We start from the raw sequence: 17,797 nt of genomic DNA, 5'->3' as shown, positions 1-17,797 counted from the left end.
GAGGTCGTGGGTGTGGCTGAGCCAGCAGGGGTCCTGAGGAGGCAGGTCCCTCCCTCACAGGATGGTCCCTCCCTCACAGGATGGTCCCTCCCTCACAGGATGGTCCCCAGCTGTCTCCTCAGGGTGGGGTGGGGATTAGGGTGCAGATGTCTTAGGCCTGAGGAACGTTTTCAAGGTCCTGACTGAGGCTCCTCCTAGCCCTCTGCTCACCAAGTCCTGTGGGAGAACCATCTCTCCTTCCTTCACGTGTTCAGTGTTTTCTGAGACTCAGCCTTGGCCTGGTTTGGTTCCCAGTGCTGAGGGGGGTGGGCTGGAGGCACACAGCCTGGGCCAGGGGCCTGGGTTAGTTCCCTGGCGCCCTGAGGCAGAGATCCATGGGGAGGCCTGTCTGCCCTGCCCCCTGCGCAGCTCCTCACCAGACTTGACCTGGGCGGGAGGTGTGGGCACTGGGCTAGTGGGGGCACCTGGGAGCCTGGGCCCAGCTTCTGCTGTGGAGAAGGATGGGACTGGAGGTGACAGCAGAGCGGGGGCCTTGTCTGTGTCTTCAGTTACTGAAGTGCTGGGTCTGCAGCGCTGTTTGTGTATAAGGTGCTTGTAAAGGGCTGACAAGTGTGGGCCTAGTGCTCCGTACGTGACGTTGACCTCTGTTCCCTTGGACAGGTAGATGGAAGCCAGGGGTGAGTCTGTTCTCTCCACAGGCCACACACTCTCACAGGAATAGCCTAGGAGCTAAAAGCTTTCAGTAACCCCAGGTTGGGTTCAAAAGCAATCCTCCCATCCCACAATCTCTCTTCTGGGTGTGTATCCCCAAGAACTGAAATCAAGATCTGGAAGAGGAATTTGCACACCCACATTTTAGCAGCCTTATTCATGGTAGCAAGAGGTGCAAGCAAGTCCAGCATCCACAGCAGATAAACGGATCAACAAATTGTGATGTAGCTATGCAGTGGAATACTACGCTGCCTTAAAAAGGAAGGTAAGTCTCACACCTGCTACAACATGGATGAACCTGCGGACATGATGCTCAGTGAAAAAAGTCAGTCAGAAAAAGACAAACACTGTGTGGTTCTACTTCACTAGGGATCCCAAGTAGTCAAATGATTAGAATCAGGAAGTTGGATTGTGGCACCAGGAGTTGGAAGGAGGGGGACTGGGGACTTGTTCAAGATACAGGCTTTCAGTTTTACAAGATGACAAAGTTCTGTAGATCTGTGGCCAACTATATGAATAGACATAACATTAACGGTCTGGGTATAAAAATGGTGAAGATGGTAACTTTTTTTCCCTTTAAAATTTTTTCTTTTTTTTTTCTTTAATGCACAACAGAGCATTCTGAATCTTAGTTCCCCAAGCATGGGTGGAATCTATGCCATCTGCTGCTGCTGCAGCTGCTGCTAAGTCGCTTCAGCCGTGTCCGACTCTGTGCGACCCCAGAGACGGCAGCCCACCAGGCTCTGCCATCCCTGGCCTGCAGCCTCCCAGGCTCCTCTGTCTGTGGGGTTTTCCAGGCAGGAGCACTGGAGTGGGGCGCCATTGCCTTCTCCAATGCATGAAAGTGAAAAGTGAAAGTGAAGTCGCTCAGTAAGTGTCTGACTGTTTGTCACCCCATGGACTGCAGCCCACCAGGCTCCCCCGTCTGTGGGGTTTTCCAGACAGGAGCACTGGAGTGGGGTGCCATCGCCTTCTCCAGGCAGGAGCACTGGGGTGGGCGCCATTGCCTTCTCCAGGCAGGAGCACTGGGGTGGGCGCCATTGCCTTCTCCAGGCAGGCGCACTGGGGTGGGCGCCATTGCTATCTGCAGTGGAATCTTTACCGCTGCACTGCAGGAAAGTCCCACGATGGTAGTTTTTATGTTGTGCTTTTTGTCAGAATTAAGAAAATTTTCAGACTTCCCTGGTGGCCCAGGGGATAAGAATTTGCTTGCCAGTGCAGGGGATATGGGTTTGATCCCTGGTGAGTTGATTCCACTTGGCGTGGAGCAACTAATCTTGGGTGCCACAGCTACTGAACTGGCACTCTAGAGCCTGGGAGCTGCAAGTACTTAGGCTGTGTGCCACAATCACTGAACACTGGAGTCACTGGGAGCCACAACTCATGAGCCCCTGAGCGGCAGCTACAGAAGCTTGCAAGCAGGAGAGCCAATGAGTTGCAACTACAGAACCCGAGCACTGCAATTGCTGAAGCTGTGCTTCTAGAGCCTGTGTTCTGCAACAAGGGAAGTCACCGCAATGAGAAGCCTCTGCATTGCAAGTAGAGGAAGACCCCATGCGACAAGGAAGATCCAGCACAGCCAAAAATAAATAACTAAATGATAAATAGCAGTATGTACATGTCTAAAAAAACAATTAAAAAACAAAAGCCTTTCCTCCCAGTCCTGCCCACCCCAGTGGACCTTGGTAGCCCCCTCCCCAGCGTGCCCTCCCCTCAGGCAGAGCCTCTGAGCTCTTCCTCCCTTGACCTGCTGTTCACTCATTCAGCATGCTGACCCAGGGTATCCTCTACTTACCCTCTAGAGCAAGGGTCCCCAACCCTTCCAGACTGAGGACTGGTACCTCCTGTTAGATCAGCGGTGGAATTTGATTGGAAATAAAGTGCACAATAAAATGTAATGGACTTGAATCATCCCGAAACCATTCCCCTTCTTTCCAGTTTGTGGAAAGTTTATCTTCCAGGAAACTGGTCCCTGGTGCTGAAAAGTTTGGAGACCCCTGCTTTAGAAGACCTGCCTGCTGGGGATGGGGGGCACCCTTCCTGCCTTTGCCAGCCGCTCCACAGCTGCTTCTGTCCCCCTCATAGTCCTGTGCTCAGAAAATTCTTGGCTAACGGTCAGGAGGAACTAACTCCTGGGTAGGCCCTTAATTAACTGATTGATTCTTTTGATCAGTCCATAGGTTAAATTTTTATTACTGCTAGATTTGTCTTCAGTCCAGTGAATTCCCAGTCCCTTTGTTAAACTTGAATTTTTGACATGAAATGACTGTAGATTCACACGTGGTTTTAAGAAATAATACAGACATCCCTTGCATGCTTTCTCCAATCTTCTCTGACGGTATAACTCAGATTTTCACATTTCTGTTCAGAGTCGGCCGTTTTACCTGCACTCACTTGCGTGTGCGTGGGTTCTGTACCATCTATCACACATGCGGGTTCATGTAATCACACCATAGTCAGGACACTGAACAGCTCCAACCCCTAGGACCCCTTTATAATCACCCTGCCCTCTGTCCCTAATAGCTTCCTGTGTTTGTAAAATGTTGTCATTTTAGGGACTCCCTCTTGGTCCACTGGTTAAGACTCCACACTTTCACTGCTGGCAGTGGGTGTTCCATACCTGGCCTGGGAACTAAGATCCTGCATGCTGCATGGTGCAACCAAAAAAAAAAAAAACAAAACCCCGAAACCCTGTCAATTCAAATAAGTTACAGGAATAGAATCACCCAATCTTTGGGAATGGCTTTTCCCCCCACTCAGCCTAATTCCCTGGGCATTTACTGGAGGAGGGCTTGTGTCTGCGATGGAGTGGAGCCTAGGCCATGCTTAACTGTTCACGTGTGGAAGGACCTCTGGGCCGATTCCAGGTTTGGCTGTTATAAATAAAGCTGCTGTGGGAATTCCCTGGTGGTCCTGGGGTTAGGAAGGGGCACTACCCCTGCTGTGGGTCTTGGTTCGATTCTTGGACAGGGAACTAAGATCCTGCAAGTTGTACAGCAAGGCCCAAAGAGAAAAAGGAAAACAGCCACACATCTTCATGAATGGGTTTCTGTGTGAGCATTTCATTGCATTCAGTTTCTCTGGGTAAGCCCCCAGGAGTGCAATTGCTTCCCTCATAACTAAGTTGGTAAAGAATCCACCTGCAATGCAGAAGACCCTGGTTTGATTCCTGGATCGGGAAGATCCTCTGGAGAAGGGATAAGCTACCCACTACAGTCTTCTTGAGCTTCCCTTGTGGCTCAGCTGGTAAAGAATCTGCCTGCAATGTGGGAGACCTGGGTTTAATCCCTGGGTTGGGAAGATCCCCTGGAGAAGGGAATGGCTACCCACTCCAGTATTCTGGCCTAGAGAATTCTGTGTACTGTATAGTCCATGGGGTCGCAAAGAGTCAGACATGGCTGAGCAACTTTCACTTCACTTTCGTGGTTGTTGCATGTTTAATTTTTGTTTTTGATTTTTTTTTAGGATATCTCCCCCTGATCCTGACCCCCACTCAAAAAAAAAAGGGAACTGCCAAACCATTTTGCAGTGTCCACACCATTTTGCATTCCCATCAGCAATGTATGAGGGATTCAGCATCTCTCCAGTCATACCATCATTTGGTGTTGACCCTGTTTTTTGTTTTTTTTTTTGAACATTTTTAAATTTTAGCCCTTCTGATAGGTGTGGAGTATAAAGTTTCTTCTTTTTAAAAAATGTATTTATTTTCATTGTACTGAGTCTTTGTTGCTGAGCAAGGGCTACTCTCCAGCTGTGATGTGAGGGCTTCTCATTGTGGTGACTTCTCTTGTTGCAGAGCACAGGCTCTGGAGTATGTGGGCTCAGTGGTTTTGACTAGCAGGCTCTAGAGCACTGGCTCAGTAATTGTGGCACAAAGCCTTAGTTGCCCTGCAGCATGCGGGAACTTCTTGGACCAGATAACTGATCCCAGGTTCCTAGCATAGGCAGAAGTATTCTTAACAACTGGGATCACCAGGGAAATTCCTAAAGTGTCTTTGAATGTTCTTACAATGACATTAAGTGATCATCATCTATGCTCCTGCTTGATTTCTTGTGAATTTTGTCCTGGGCCTGGGCAGGGCCTGAGACCAAATACAAATCACATGTCACTGCAGCAAATAAAAATGTTTGTCCAAGTTCCCACCAGAGCACCTGGCCCCCCTCTCTCCCCTGGGCCTGAGTCACCTGAGTGAGATGAGAGGCTGTCAGGCTCCCTCCCCTGGGGCCCAGGGATGACCAGGCAGCAGACAGCATGGCTTCTGCTCTGCAGTAAGAGATAACACCTCTGGTCCTGCACTCCGGGGTTATAGATGCCTGGGCCAGGGGATGGCCAGCGCCATGGAGCCTGCTGTGTGGGGGACGGTTGTCCCGGTCTCTCTGTTCTCTGGGAAGAAGGCCTAGTCCTGTGGCATCTCATCTGCAGCCCAGCACCCTCCACCAGTGTCCCCATTTACCACCCTGGGCTCTCTGGGCCCTGTCTTAGCCCCCAGCATGATGCCCCGTGTAGGTGTAAGCAGATAAGTTAGGGAGTCCCCAGAGAAAGAGACTAGGAATGGTTTTCTTGGCATTTATTGTTTTTTTTTTCAGTCACATCCGACTCTTCGAAACCCCGTGGACTGCAGCACGCCAGGCTTTCCTGTCCTTCACCATCTCCAGAGGTTGCTCAAACTTATGTCCATTGAGTCAGTGATGCTATCCAACCATCTCATCCTCTGTCACCCCCTTCTTGTCCTGCCCTCAATCTTTCCCAGAATCAGGGTCTTTTCCAATAAGTCGGCTCTTGGAAACAGGTTTGCCAAAGTATTGGAGCTTCAGCCTGAGCATCAGTCCTTCCAATGAATATTCAGGGTTGTTTTCCTTTAGAATTGGCTGGTATCAAACCTTGCTCCTTGCTGTCCAAGGGCTTAAGACATAAGAGAAGCCAGTTTGACTTAAGTTACTTTCAGTCTCAGCCTGAGCTCAGTGCTTGACCTTGAAAAGGTCTCAGTAATTACTTATCTTAAGAGAACAAAGGAATGCAGGAAAAAATGTAGTCAAATAGTAGTGCAGATAAAGCAGCTCTAATCCCTCTTTAAGGGATTTACACAAATAAATCTTGGGGAATTGCTGGTCCTAAGGCCCCTACTAGGTGGAGGATGGAATGATGGTTTTGACCCTCTTGATTTCAATGAAGCTTCCCTGGTGGCTCAGACAGTAAAGAATCTGCCTGCAATGCTGGAGACCTGGGTTCAATCCCTGAGTTGGGAAGATCCCCTGGAGAAGGAAATGACAACCCACTCCACTATTCATGCCTGGAGAATTCCATGGACAGAGGAGCCTGATGGCTACAGTCCATGGGGTCACAAAGAGCTGGACACGACTGTCCAGCTAACTAACTATAGAACTTGCTCCAATCCTATGCTGAATTCTCCTCTGCTGAAGCCCCTCATGAATATGCCTAAAACTCCCTTTGACTTAAATGGGAATTTGCTGTATGACTCAGGGGACTCAAACTGGGGCTCTGTAATAACCTAGAGGGGTGGGAATGGGTAGGAGTTGGGAGGGAGATTCAAGAAGGAGGGATGTTGATGTATGACAGAAATCAAACCAATATTGTAAGCCAATCATCAATTAAAAACAAATATTTATTTTAAAAGATTTTAAAAAATTCATTAAAAAAATGAAAACACAAAATACTTATAAATAAATGTAATGATGGATATGGAAAACTTATAAGCTAAAAATTACAGATAATTCTGAGCAAAGAACTAAATAAGAGGAGAGCTATATCATAATATTAGACTGGATATTCCAATAGTGCGTTAATATATTATTATTTGGATGAGGGATGAATTGTGAGTTTGGGAGTAGCATGGGCAAACTATTATATATAGAACTGATAAACAACAAGGTCCTATTATATAGCACAGGCAATTATATTCAATATCCTGTGATAAACCATAATGGAAAAGAATATGAAAGAATGTATATGTATGTATATATATATAACTGAATTATACATTATATATTCATATATATATATATATATAGACTGAATCACTTTGCTTCACAGCAGAAATTAACACAGCATTGTAATCAACTATACTTCAATAAAATAAACTCTAAAAGTGAAAAAAAAATAAAAATAAAAATAAAAAAAATTCCCCCAGTTTTTCTGTTCAAGGAGACACTGCTTTGGGAGAGATCCAGGGTTCTTACTTTCTGCTAATCATAATAAAACCTTACTTCTCACATGTTTGGGTTGGTGTGGGTTGGTGGTGTCTATTGGCTGCACACTGAACAAGAGGTGAGACAAAGTTTTCACACTGACATAGGCATGGCCACTGGCTGGGCAATGATAAGGCCACCTCAGCACCAGCTGATAGGTGGTGGTGGTGGTTTAGTTATGTCTAACTCTTTGCAACTCCATGGACTGTAGCCTGCCAGGCTTCCCTGTCCATGGGATTCTCCAGGCAAGAATACTGGAGTGGGTTGCCATTTCCTTCTCCAGGGGATCTTCCCAACCCAGGAATCGAATGCAGGTCTCCTGCATTGCATGCAGATTCTTTACCAATTGAGCTACAAGGGAAGCCCAGCTGATCCATGGGGAGATGTCTTCTGCTTGCATCCCACCACCCACTCTCAGGTTGTCCCCTGCAGGATCCAGTGAGAATTCTAACCTCAGGGGGAGTAGGACAGCAGCTGGGAACAGAAAGGCCCTCCGACTGGTGGGGGGAGCTTCCCTAGTGGTTCAGTCAGTAAAGAATGCGCTTTTAATGTAGGAGACCTGGGTTTGATCCCTGGATTAAAGATCCTGTGGGAAACCCACTCAGGTATTCTGGCCTGGGAAATTCCATGGACAAGGGAATCTGGCGGGCTACAGGGTTGCAAGAGCTGGACACGACTTACCGACTAAATCACTACCACCACTCCTGCCCCCAAGCCCAGCACTTCGCATAAATGGAGGGTCCCTTTCTAGGAAGAAGAGTTCCCTGGACCTCCTCCCCACTTCCTGTTTTTGCCTCCAACCCTGACGCTGGGAAAGATTGAAGGCAGGAGGAGAAGGGGACGACAGAAGATGAGATGGCTGGATGGCATCACTGACTCGATGGACATGAGTTTGAGCAAGCTGAGTTGGTGATGGTGATGAGTTGGTGATGGACAGGGAAGTCTGGCATGCTGCAGCCCATGGGGTTGCAAAGACTCGGACATGACTAAATGAATAAACTGAACTGAGCCCTTATTTAACTTATATGCAGAGTACATCATGAGAAATGCTGGGCTGGAAGAAGCACAGGCTGGAATCAAGATTGCCGGGAGAAATATCAATAACCTCAGATATGCAGATGACACCACCCTTATGGCAGAAAGTGAAGAGGAACTAAAAAGCCTCTCAATGAAGGTGAAAGAGGAGAGTGAAAAAGTTGGCTTAAAACTCAACATTCAGAAAACGAAGATCATGGCATCTGGTCCCATCACTTCATGGGAAATAGATGGGAAAACAGTGGAAACAGTGTCAGACTATTTTTAGGGGCTCCAAAATCACTGCAGATGGTGACCGCAGCCATGAAATTAAAAGATGCTTACTCCTTGGAACGAAAGTTATGACCAACCTAGATAGCATATTCAAAAGCAGAGACATTACCTTGCCAACAAAGGTCCATCTAGTCAAGGCTATGGTTTTTCCAGTGGTCATGTATGGATGTGAGAATTTAACTGTGAGGAAAGCTGAGCGGAGAAGAATTGATGCTTTTGAATTGTGGTGTTGGAGAAGACTCTTGAGAGTCCCTTGGACTGCAAGGAGATCCAACCAGTCCATTCTGAAGGAGATCAGCCCTGGGATTTCTTTGGAGGGAATGATGTTAAAGCTGAAACTCCAGTACTTTGGCCACCTCATGCGAAGAGTTGACTCATTGGAAAAGACTCTGATGCTGGGAGGGTTTGGGGGCAGGAGGAGAAGGGGACGACAGAGGATGAGATGGCTGGATGGCATCACTGACTCGATGGATGTGAGTCTGAGTAAACTCCGGGAGTTGGTGATGGACAGGGAGGTCTGGTGTGCTGCGATTCATGGGGTTGCAAAGGGTCGGACACGACTGAGCGACTGAACTGAACTGAACTAAGCCCTGTAGGGAGTGGTAGGAATGTACCCCTCTCCGCCCAGGAGCTGGGAAGCAAGAAGCAAACACAAGTTTATATTGGTCTCTATCTTTTGAGGGCTGCATCTAGTGGACCTCACAGGACCAAGGAGGTGACAAGCCACCAGATGACCACCTGGGCGTCAGGCAGGGAGGTAGGAGGGGTGAGCACTGGGGCTCGGGAATTTCCTGTTTTCAGAGAAGGTGAAAGCCTGGCTTCGGGGAGGGGAAAGCCCCAACTTGGTACCGCAGCTGGTCTCACCTGGCCCTGCTCACACTCCCTCAGAGCCCTCAGCATTGCTCTGTCCTGAGGAGCTCCCGCCCTCACCGCCTTTGGCCTTTGCTCAGTGTCAGCCCCTCATCAGCCCCTCCCTGACCTCCTGATGTGAATCACACCCCCGCTCCCCCCCAACACACACACTGTGCCCCCACCTGCTAAGGGATTCTCGTCCCACACATATACTCCCATATCACATTTGAAACAGTTTATTTGAGGGCTGCTTCCTCCCTCCCAGGTGTGCGGGGCCTGTGTCCCCACCCCCAGCTTCCCCGCTTCCCCTGGGATCCCACAGCCTGGAAGGGGCACTGGGGCACCCTCACAGCAGCTGAGGGACCTGGGACGAGTGTCGTCTTCTCTGTGTCGCTGTCTCCTCTCTGTAATGGTACTGCTGGGTTCCTAGGAGGGGCCTCTGAGGACTGTGTGTCCAGGGTCCCCCGGCGCTCCTGGCCCCAGACGTCTCCTTGGCCGGCGAGGTGCCCACAGCGTGGGTTCCAGGAGGACGGGAAGCCACAGCTCCCCGGGAGCCATGCCCTCTCAGAAACCACACCTCCTGGAGCCACGCCTCCTGGAAGTCACGCAACCAGAAGCTATGCCTCCTGGAAGCCCCCAGTGGGGGTCTAGGTAGGTCCCGGTTCCCTGGGGGACACCTCTGGTGCCAGCCTGGTCCTCAGGCAGGGCTGTTGGGTGGGGAGAAGAGACTGGGTGGTCTGAGGCCCTACCTTTCCTGGGGTCTGGGGCAGCTCCAATAAAATCTGAGGCTACCGAGGTGGGGGCACTGAGGACTGTGGCTCTCACAGGAAAGTCAGGGTTTCAGCTTCCAGGGTCCACTAAGGTTGGGGGTGGGGAGAGGCCCTGAGGCCCGGGTGGGTGGGGTCAGTGTAGGGTGGGCACCAGCAGCAGCAGCAGGGCCCCGGCCAGCAGTGCCAGTGAGGATGGGCAGGCAGCCTGGTGGGCAGTGTCCGAGGGACCACTATGGGGGTGAGGGTGGCAGTCGGTGGTGTAGGGCTCCACGCAGGCAGCAAAGGCCATGACATGCGCCACGAAGGTCTGCTCCTGCACGCCGTGCACCAGGTGTGCCCACGGGCCTCGTGCAAACACTGCCACATCCTCACCGGCGTGGGTCTCACCCCATAGGGGCACTGCAGATTGCTGCCGGTACTCGGGGTCCACTGAGAGGAGGGAGGGGATTCAGGGCAAGCAGGGAGGCGGCCTCCCCCTCCCAGGAGTTCCAGAGTAGGGTCTTCCCCTCCTCCCACCCGCCCCCACCTTGCTCCCCAGAGCCCACCCACTGCACTCACTGCTCTCCTTTTCATTCACATCAGGTCGTGAGCCCATGACCAGCCGGTGCCCCGGGCCGTTGCCATAGAGGAGGGTGGTATAGGACTTGCCATCTTTGGCCTTGCCATCGGCCAGCCCTGCAGGGAAGAGGGGACCCCGTGATCACACTGACCCGATCCTTTGGGGTGCCTCCTGCGTGCTGAGCTCAGGCACCTCTTGTTTGTTCACTGGTTTAATCCTTACCAGAGCCAGGCAGGGCAGCTGCTTTTATTAATATTACTCCACTTTGCAGATAAGGGAGCTGACTCAAGAGCACTTTGTGCAATGTAACTCAGACAAGAACTTGCCACTCTCCCTGGCTTACCAAAAATGGAGGTCCCACGAAGTGGGTAGCCACCGAAAGTGAAGACATGGGAGTGGTCGGCGGTGACAAGGGTCAGTGTGTTTGCTTCACTGGTGAGCTGGCTAGCCTTGGCGATGGCATTGTCGAACATGACCGCCTCGGTCAGTGCCCGATAAGCTATGCTTTCATGGTGACCGTGGTCAATGCGGCCTCCTGCAAGAACGTCATGTGGAAGGTGTGTGATGCAAAAGCCACCCTGAGTGCCACACCTTTCCCTCTGATCTGCAAGGAGCTGCCACTTACCCTCCACGAAGAGGAAGAAGCCCTGAGGGTTTCTGCTCAGCACACGCACGGCTGCCTCCGTCATCTCCTCCAGGGATGGGTCCTTGATGTGGTCTCGGTGGATGTCATAGGTCATATCTCCTGGCTCAAAGAGGCCTGTGGGAAATGGGACCAGTGGTGACCTGCAAGCTGGGGATGGGGTGGGGGGCCCGTGGCACCCTTCCTGGGGAGGACAGTGGGGGTGGGTGGCGTTGTTACCCATGAGGTGTGTTACACTGGAGTCATTGGCCGCCTGAAGGAGCGCCGTGCGGTTCCACACATACTGGGCTCCCTGGGAGGGCAGAACCAGGCCTCAGCCCATAGCCCGACACGCCAGGCCTGGTCCCGCTGTACCCCCCGCACCCATGAGCCCCCATCACCTGGTGCTTGGCCTGCCACTCCTGCACCAGATTCCGCTTGTCCTTCCGGACTCCGTTCTGTCTGCTATTTTCTGGGTATTCAGGGTCTGGGGTTCCCTCAGGAAACATGTACTTTCGGCCTCCACCCAGGATCACCTGGGACCAGAGATTAAGGCAGGTGGGTTTGGGTCCTGGCTGGCCATTTGCTCCTCTTACACAGAACCCCTAGACTCTTTACCCACCAGGTCTGTGAGAAAGGCCTGTCCCCACTTCAAGTTCTTACATCGTGCCCCACTCCCACCCCACCCCAACCTCTGCCAACAATACTGCCTGCAAACATACAGAGACCTCCCAAGGCCCCAGGGCTGTGGGTTACCTAGACTGTCAGGTGTGTGTCCCACCCCTTCTTCCCAGCCCCGCCCTTAGCCCCTCATGTCACAACTCACGTCAATGTCCATGTTGTAGACCATCTGTGTGGCAATGTCCTGGCAGCCCTCCCTCTTGGCCTCGGCAGGCATATTAGCATCAGAATACCAGTTTCGATTCACCGTGTGTGCGTAGGCCCCGGCTGGGGAGGCGTGCTGCACCGTGGTGGTGGTCACCACTCCCACTGACTTCCCTGAGGGTGGCAGAGGTCACAGTGGGCCACCAAGGTCTCTGAGCCCATCCCTGCCCAGGAAGCTGACGCCCAAGCCCACCTGCTTTCTTGGCCCGGTTCATCACAGACGTGACCTCGTTCCCATATGTCGTGTTACACTGATTAAATTGGGCGGCTGCACTTACACCGATAACCTTCATACGGGTCTTGACCCCACACAGGTAGGCAGTGGTCGTGCCTGCGCTGTCGGGCACATCTCTGTCCACGTTGTATGTCTGGGGGCAGAGACGCCTTTAGCTCTGCTGGGGTAGACATCCAGCGCCTGACCCAGGCCCTGGGCCCATCCTTACAGCCCCCAGCCCCTATCTCAGCCCTCAACCCTCCTGGGGCTTTCCCTCCTACACTGTTCCCTAGGCCCACACCCACTCCTCTGGTGTAGACCACCCTGAGGCCACTTGGCCCTTACCTTGGACAGAGCCAGGTATGGGAACTGGTCCATGGCCAGGGGTGTCTCAGGTCCCGGCTTGCCAGCCATCTGCCCCTTTAGGATCCGAGCGGCTGTCACCGTGGAAACCCCCATCCCTGAAGGTACACACTGTGTGAGGTCTGAGTCCCTGGGGCCAGCCTGGGTCAGCCGGCAGCCCAGGGCTCCAGGGTTGTGGGGGGACAGGAGGTGGACCGGCCTAGCGCACTCACCATCGCCCAAGAAGAGGATGACATTCTTGGCGGCTGTCTGGATGGGCTGCAGCTTCTTAGCCACATCAAGAGCCTGGGCTGCCTGGCGGTTCCAGAAGGCGGGGTCTTCCTCCTCAACTGCTCAAGGGGGGAGTGGAGGTCAGGTCAGCCTGGAGCCACCCACTGTGAGTAGGGTGCCAGGAGTCACCCGGTTACCTGGGACAAGGCCGAGGGAGAGCTGTAGCCACAGGCCCAGAAGCAGCAGCACACAGGCCCCCTGCATGGCTGTGTGATGGCGGAGGGTCAGGATGGGACTGGGGAGGCCAGGTCTCGGGCAAGGCTGGGACACCAGGGACCCGCTGCAGCACTGGCTGCCTGGGCTTAAATCCCTGCTATAAAAGTCTCCGTGTCCCTCCCAGAGCCCCAGGTGGCCACACCCTGCCCCTTACCTGCCATATGAGTTTGAGACCTGTTGCCAGAGGAACGTGGTGGGTGTGGCTGAGCCAGCAGGGGTCCTGAGGATTCAGGTCCCTCCCTCACAGGTGGTCTCCTCAGGGTGGGGTGGGGATTAGGGTGCAGTTGACTTTGGCCTGAGGAACATTTTCAAGGTCCTGTCAGGAGCTCCTCCCATACCTCTGCTCGCCAAGTCCTGTGGGAGAACCATCTTTTCTTCTCCTCATATGTTCTGTGGTTTTTGAAAATCAGCTTTAGCCTGGTTTGGTTCTGAGTGCTGAGGGAGGTGGGGTTGGAAGCACGCAACGGGGCCAGGGCCTGTGTTTGCTTTCCTGTTGCCCTGAGGCCCGGAGACAGGGAGATATTGGACTGGGCACTGGGCTGTTTGTGTGTGTGTGTGTGTGTAAGGTTTCTATAAAGGGCTAGCAGGGGTGAACCGAGAACTCACACAAGTACAAGCTGGATTAAGACAAGGCAGGGGAACAAGTGATTAAATTGCCAACATCTGTTGGGTCATAGACAAACAAGGGAATTCCAGAAAAATGTCTTACTTCTGTTTCATTGACTATGCTAAAGCCTTTGACTCTGTGGATCACAACACATTGTGGAAAAATTTTAAAGTGTGGCTGTACCAGGCCACCTTACCTGTTTCCCAAGAAACCTATATGCAGGACAAGAAGCAACAGTTAGAACTGGACAGGGAACACCAGACTGATTCTAAATTGGGAAAGGAGTACATCAAGGCTGTATATTGTCACTCTGCCTATTTAACTTCTATGCAGAGTATATCATGCATAATGCCAGACTGGATGACTCACAAGCTGGAATCGATTGCTGGGAGAAATATCAACAACCCCAGATTCGCAGATGATACCACCCTAATGGCAGACAGTGAAGAGGAATTAAAGAGCCTCTTGATGAAGGTGAAAGAGGAGAGTGAAAAAGTTAGCTTAAAACTCAGCCTTCAAAAAACTAAGATCATGGCATCCGGTCCCATCTTGGCAAATAGGTGAGGGAAAAGTGGAAACAGTGACAGATTTTATTTTCTTGGGCTTTTAAATCACTGTAGTTGGTTGACTGCACTCACAAAATTAAATAATGCTAGCTCCTTGGAAGAAATGCCGTGACTAACCTGAGTGAGTGAAGTTGCTCAGTCGTGTCCGACTCTTTGCGACCCCATGTTCTGTAGCCTGCCAGGCTCCTCCATCCATGGGATTCTCCAGGCAAGTATACTGGAGTGGGTTGCCATTGCCTCCTCCAGGAGATCTTCCCAACCCAGGGATTGAACCTGGGTCTCCCGCATTGTAGGCAGATGTTTTACCATCTGAGCCACCAGGGAAGTCGTGACTAACCTAGACAGCATATTAAAAAGCAGAGACATCACTTTGCCCACAAAGGTTCATCAAGTCAAAGCTGTGGTTTTTCCAGTAGTCATGTATGAATGTGAGATTTGGACCATAAAGAAAGCTGAACATCAAAGAACTGATGCTTTCTAACTGTGGTGCTGAAGAAAACTCTTGAAAGTCTCTTGGCTGTAAGGAGATCAAACCAGTCAATTCTAAAGGAAATCAACCCTGAATATTCACTGGACTGACTGATGATGAATCTGAAGCTCCAATGCTTTGGCCGCCTCTTTTGAAGAGCCAATTCGTTGGAAAAGACCTTGATGCTGGGAAAGATTGAGGAGAGAAGAAAGGGTGTAACAGAGGATGAGATGGTTGGATGCCATTACTAACTTAATTATTGACCCAACAGAAGCAGAAGATATTAAGAAGAGGTGGCAAGAATACACAGAAGAACTATACAAAAAAGATCTTCATGACCCAGATAACCATGATGGTGTGATCACTCACCTAGAGCTAGGCATCCTGGAATGCGAAGTCAAGTGGGCCTTAGAAAGCATCACTATGAATAAAGCTAGTGAAAGTGATGGAATTCCAGCTGAGCTATTTCAAGTCCTAAAAGACGATGCTGTAAAAGTGCTGCAGTCAATATGCCAGCAAATTTGGAAAACTCAGCAGTGGCCACGGGACGGGAAAAGGTCAGTTTTCATTCTAATCTCAAAGAAAGGTATTGCAAAAGAATGTTCAAACTACCGCACAACTGCACTCATCTCACACACTAGCAAAGTAATGCTCAAAATTCTCCAAGCCAGGCTTCAACAGTACGTGAACTGAGAACTTCCAGATGTTCAAGCTGGATTTAGAAAAGGCAGAGGAACCATAGATCAAATTGACAACATCTGTTGGATCATCAAAAAAAGCAAGAGAATTCCAGAAAAACATCTACTTCTGCTTTATTGACTATGTCAAAGCCTTTGACTGTGTGGATCACAACAAACTGTGGAAAATTCTTCAAGAGATGGGAATACCAGACCACCTGACCTGCCTCCTGAGAAATCTGTATGCAGGTCAAGAAGCAACAGTTAGAACCGCACATGGAACAACAGACTGGTTCCAAATTGGGAAAGGAGTACATCAAGTCTGTATATTGTCACCCTGCTTATTTAACTTACATGCAGAGTACATCATGAGAAATGCCAGGCTGGATGAAGCACAAGCTGGAATCAAGATTGCTGGAGAAATATCAATAACCTCAGATATGCAGATAACACCACTCTTATGGCAGAAAGTGAAGAGGAACTGAAGAGCCTCTTGATGAAAGTGAAAGAGGAAAGTGAAAAAGTTGGCTTAAAGCTCAACATTCAGAAAACTAAGATCATGGCATCTGGTCCCATCACTTCATGGCAAATAAATGGGGAAACAATGGAAACAGTGACAGACTTTATTTTGGGGAGCTCCAAAATCACTGCAGATGGTGACTGCAGCCATGAAATGAAAAGATGCTTGCTCCTTGGAAGAAAAGCTATGAGCAACCTAGACAGCATATTAAAAGCGGAGACTTTACTTTGCAAACAAGGTCCATCTAATCAAAGCTGTGGTTTTTCCAGTAGTCATGTATGGATATGAGAGTTGGACTATAAAGAAAGGTGAGTGCTGAAGAATTGATGCTTTTGAACTGTTGTGTTGGAGAAGACCCTTGAGAGTCCCTTGGACTGCAAGGAGATCAAGGTAAATCAATCCTAAAGGAAATCAGTTCTGAATATTCATTGGAAGGACTGATGTTGAAGCTGAAACTCCAATATTTGGCCATCTGAGAACTGACTCATTTGAAAAGACCCTGATGCTGGGAGGGATTGGGGGCAGGAGGAGAAGGGGACGACAGAGGATGAGATGGCTGGATGGCATCATTGACTCGATGGACATGAGTCTGGGTGAACTCCGGGAGTTGGTGATGGACAGGGAGGTCTGGTGTGTTGCGATTCATGGGGTCGCAAAGAGTTGGACACGACTGAGCGACTGATCTGATCTGATCTGATCTGATGCTGGGAAAGACTGAAGTCAAGAGAAGGGGATGACAGAGGATGAGATGGTTGGATGGCATCACTGACTCGATGGACATGAGTTTGAGCAAGGTCTGGGAGTTGGTGATGGACAGGGAAGCCTGGTGTGCTGCAGTCCATGGAGTCGCAACGAGTTGGGCACAACTGAGTGACTGAGCTAACTGACTCAATGGATACGAGTTTGAGCAAACTCTGAGAGATAGTGAAGGATAGGGAAGCCAGGTGTGCTGCATTCCATGAGTTCACAAATATTTGGACACAACTTAGGGACTGAACAACAGCAACAACAATCCTAAATATTTGAAAGCAGGATCCTTCATGAATTCAGGTTTTTTATATCTTATGGCAGAAAGAATTCAGTGAAAGACAAAGTGATAGGTTAGTAGCAGATTCATGTAGCGAGAAACACACCTTCCAGACAGAGTGTTAACCATCTCAGAAGGTGAGCATGGACCTGAAATATGGTGTGTTTAGTTTTATGGGCTGGGTAATTTCATAGGCTGGGTAATTTCATAGGCCAAAGAGTGGGGAGGTTTATTTTATCTACTTCAGGAGAAAGGGAATGATTTCCAGGATTTGAGCCAACAGCCACCCCACTTTTTCGTCTTTGATGGTTGGCCTCAGAGCTGTCAAGGTGCCTGTGGGTGTGTCACATAGTTTGTGTATGTGTGTACATGTTACAGTGATTGCATACTGAGGCTCAAGCCCTCCTGTAAGTGAACTCATCTTGGACATGTTTGCTTCTAAACAGTCTATGTCATGTCCTTGGGCTATGTCATTCTTTTCAAGTTTGTGCCCTGCCCTCTTTTCTCCTGTTTCAGTTCTACTCTGGGTAAATGTCCTGGAAAATCCATGGTACATGTGCCCCAAGAGGTGTATTACAATACGTTTAGAAAGTGTTATTCACTTAGTCGTGTCTGACTCTTTGCAACCCCATGGACTGTAGCCCACCGGGCTCCTCTGTTCATGGAATTCTCCAGGCCAGAATAATGCAATGGGTTGCCATTTCCTCCTCCAAGGGATCTTCCTGACCCAGGGATCAAACCCGCATCTCCTACTTGGCAAGTGGATTCTTTACCACTGAGCCACCAGGGAAGCCTCCATTAGGACCCCCTTAACAAGTCTCCATCTTGCAAGGAGTCCCAGAAATCTTTCTTTTTATCGCCACCCCCCCCCCCAACTTGGCCATTTTATATAAAAAGCTTTAGGGCTCTCTGATGAAGGGTTGATCCAAGGGACCCAGGCCCTTTTATCAGTCT

At 50.2% G+C, this 17,797-nt stretch overlaps 1 protein-coding gene across 1 annotated transcript; it reads right to left on the bottom strand.

The window, feature by feature from the left end:
• Positions 1-9,298: 9,298 nt before the first annotated feature.
• On the bottom strand, positions 9,299-13,072 carry LOC129647889 (intestinal-type alkaline phosphatase-like). The gene is made up of 11 exons (XM_055574818.1): positions 12,899-13,072; positions 12,704-12,820; positions 12,474-12,589; positions 12,108-12,282; positions 11,856-12,028; positions 11,431-11,565; positions 11,270-11,342; positions 11,033-11,167; positions 10,751-10,942; positions 10,407-10,523; positions 9,299-10,277 (listed from the first exon to the last, which is right to left on the bottom strand). Exons 1-11 carry the CDS (start codon positions 12,963-12,965, stop codon positions 9,982-9,984), a joined length of 1,596 nt encoding a protein of 531 aa, XP_055430793.1. The 5' UTR covers positions 12,966-13,072; the 3' UTR covers positions 9,299-9,981.
• Between the last annotated feature and the right edge of the window lie 4,725 nt (positions 13,073-17,797).

Source organism: Bubalus kerabau, chromosome 3 (assembly GCF_029407905.1).
Source record: "Bubalus kerabau isolate K-KA32 ecotype Philippines breed swamp buffalo chromosome 3, PCC_UOA_SB_1v2, whole genome shotgun sequence".
NCBI lineage: Eukaryota > Metazoa > Chordata > Mammalia > Artiodactyla > Bovidae > Bubalus > Bubalus kerabau.
The sequence above is the reverse complement of the archived record's forward strand: the minus strand, read 5'-3'. Positions and strand labels throughout refer to the sequence as shown.

Bases quoted from the DNA above. Each gene is read 5' to 3' on its own strand.
- LOC129647889 (XM_055574818.1), bottom strand. From the start codon at position 12,965: ATGCAGGGGGCCTGTGTGCTGCTGCTTCTGGGCCTGTGGCTACAGCTC. The intron at 12,283-12,473 runs GTAAGGGCCAAG...CTCTGCCCCCAG, and splicing joins CATACCTGGCTCTGTCCAAG to ACATACAACGTGGACAGAGA. The intron at 10,278-10,406 runs GTGAGTGCAGTG...CCCTCCTCTCAG, and splicing joins TGTGAATGAAAAGGAGAGCA to TGGACCCCGAGTACCGGCAG.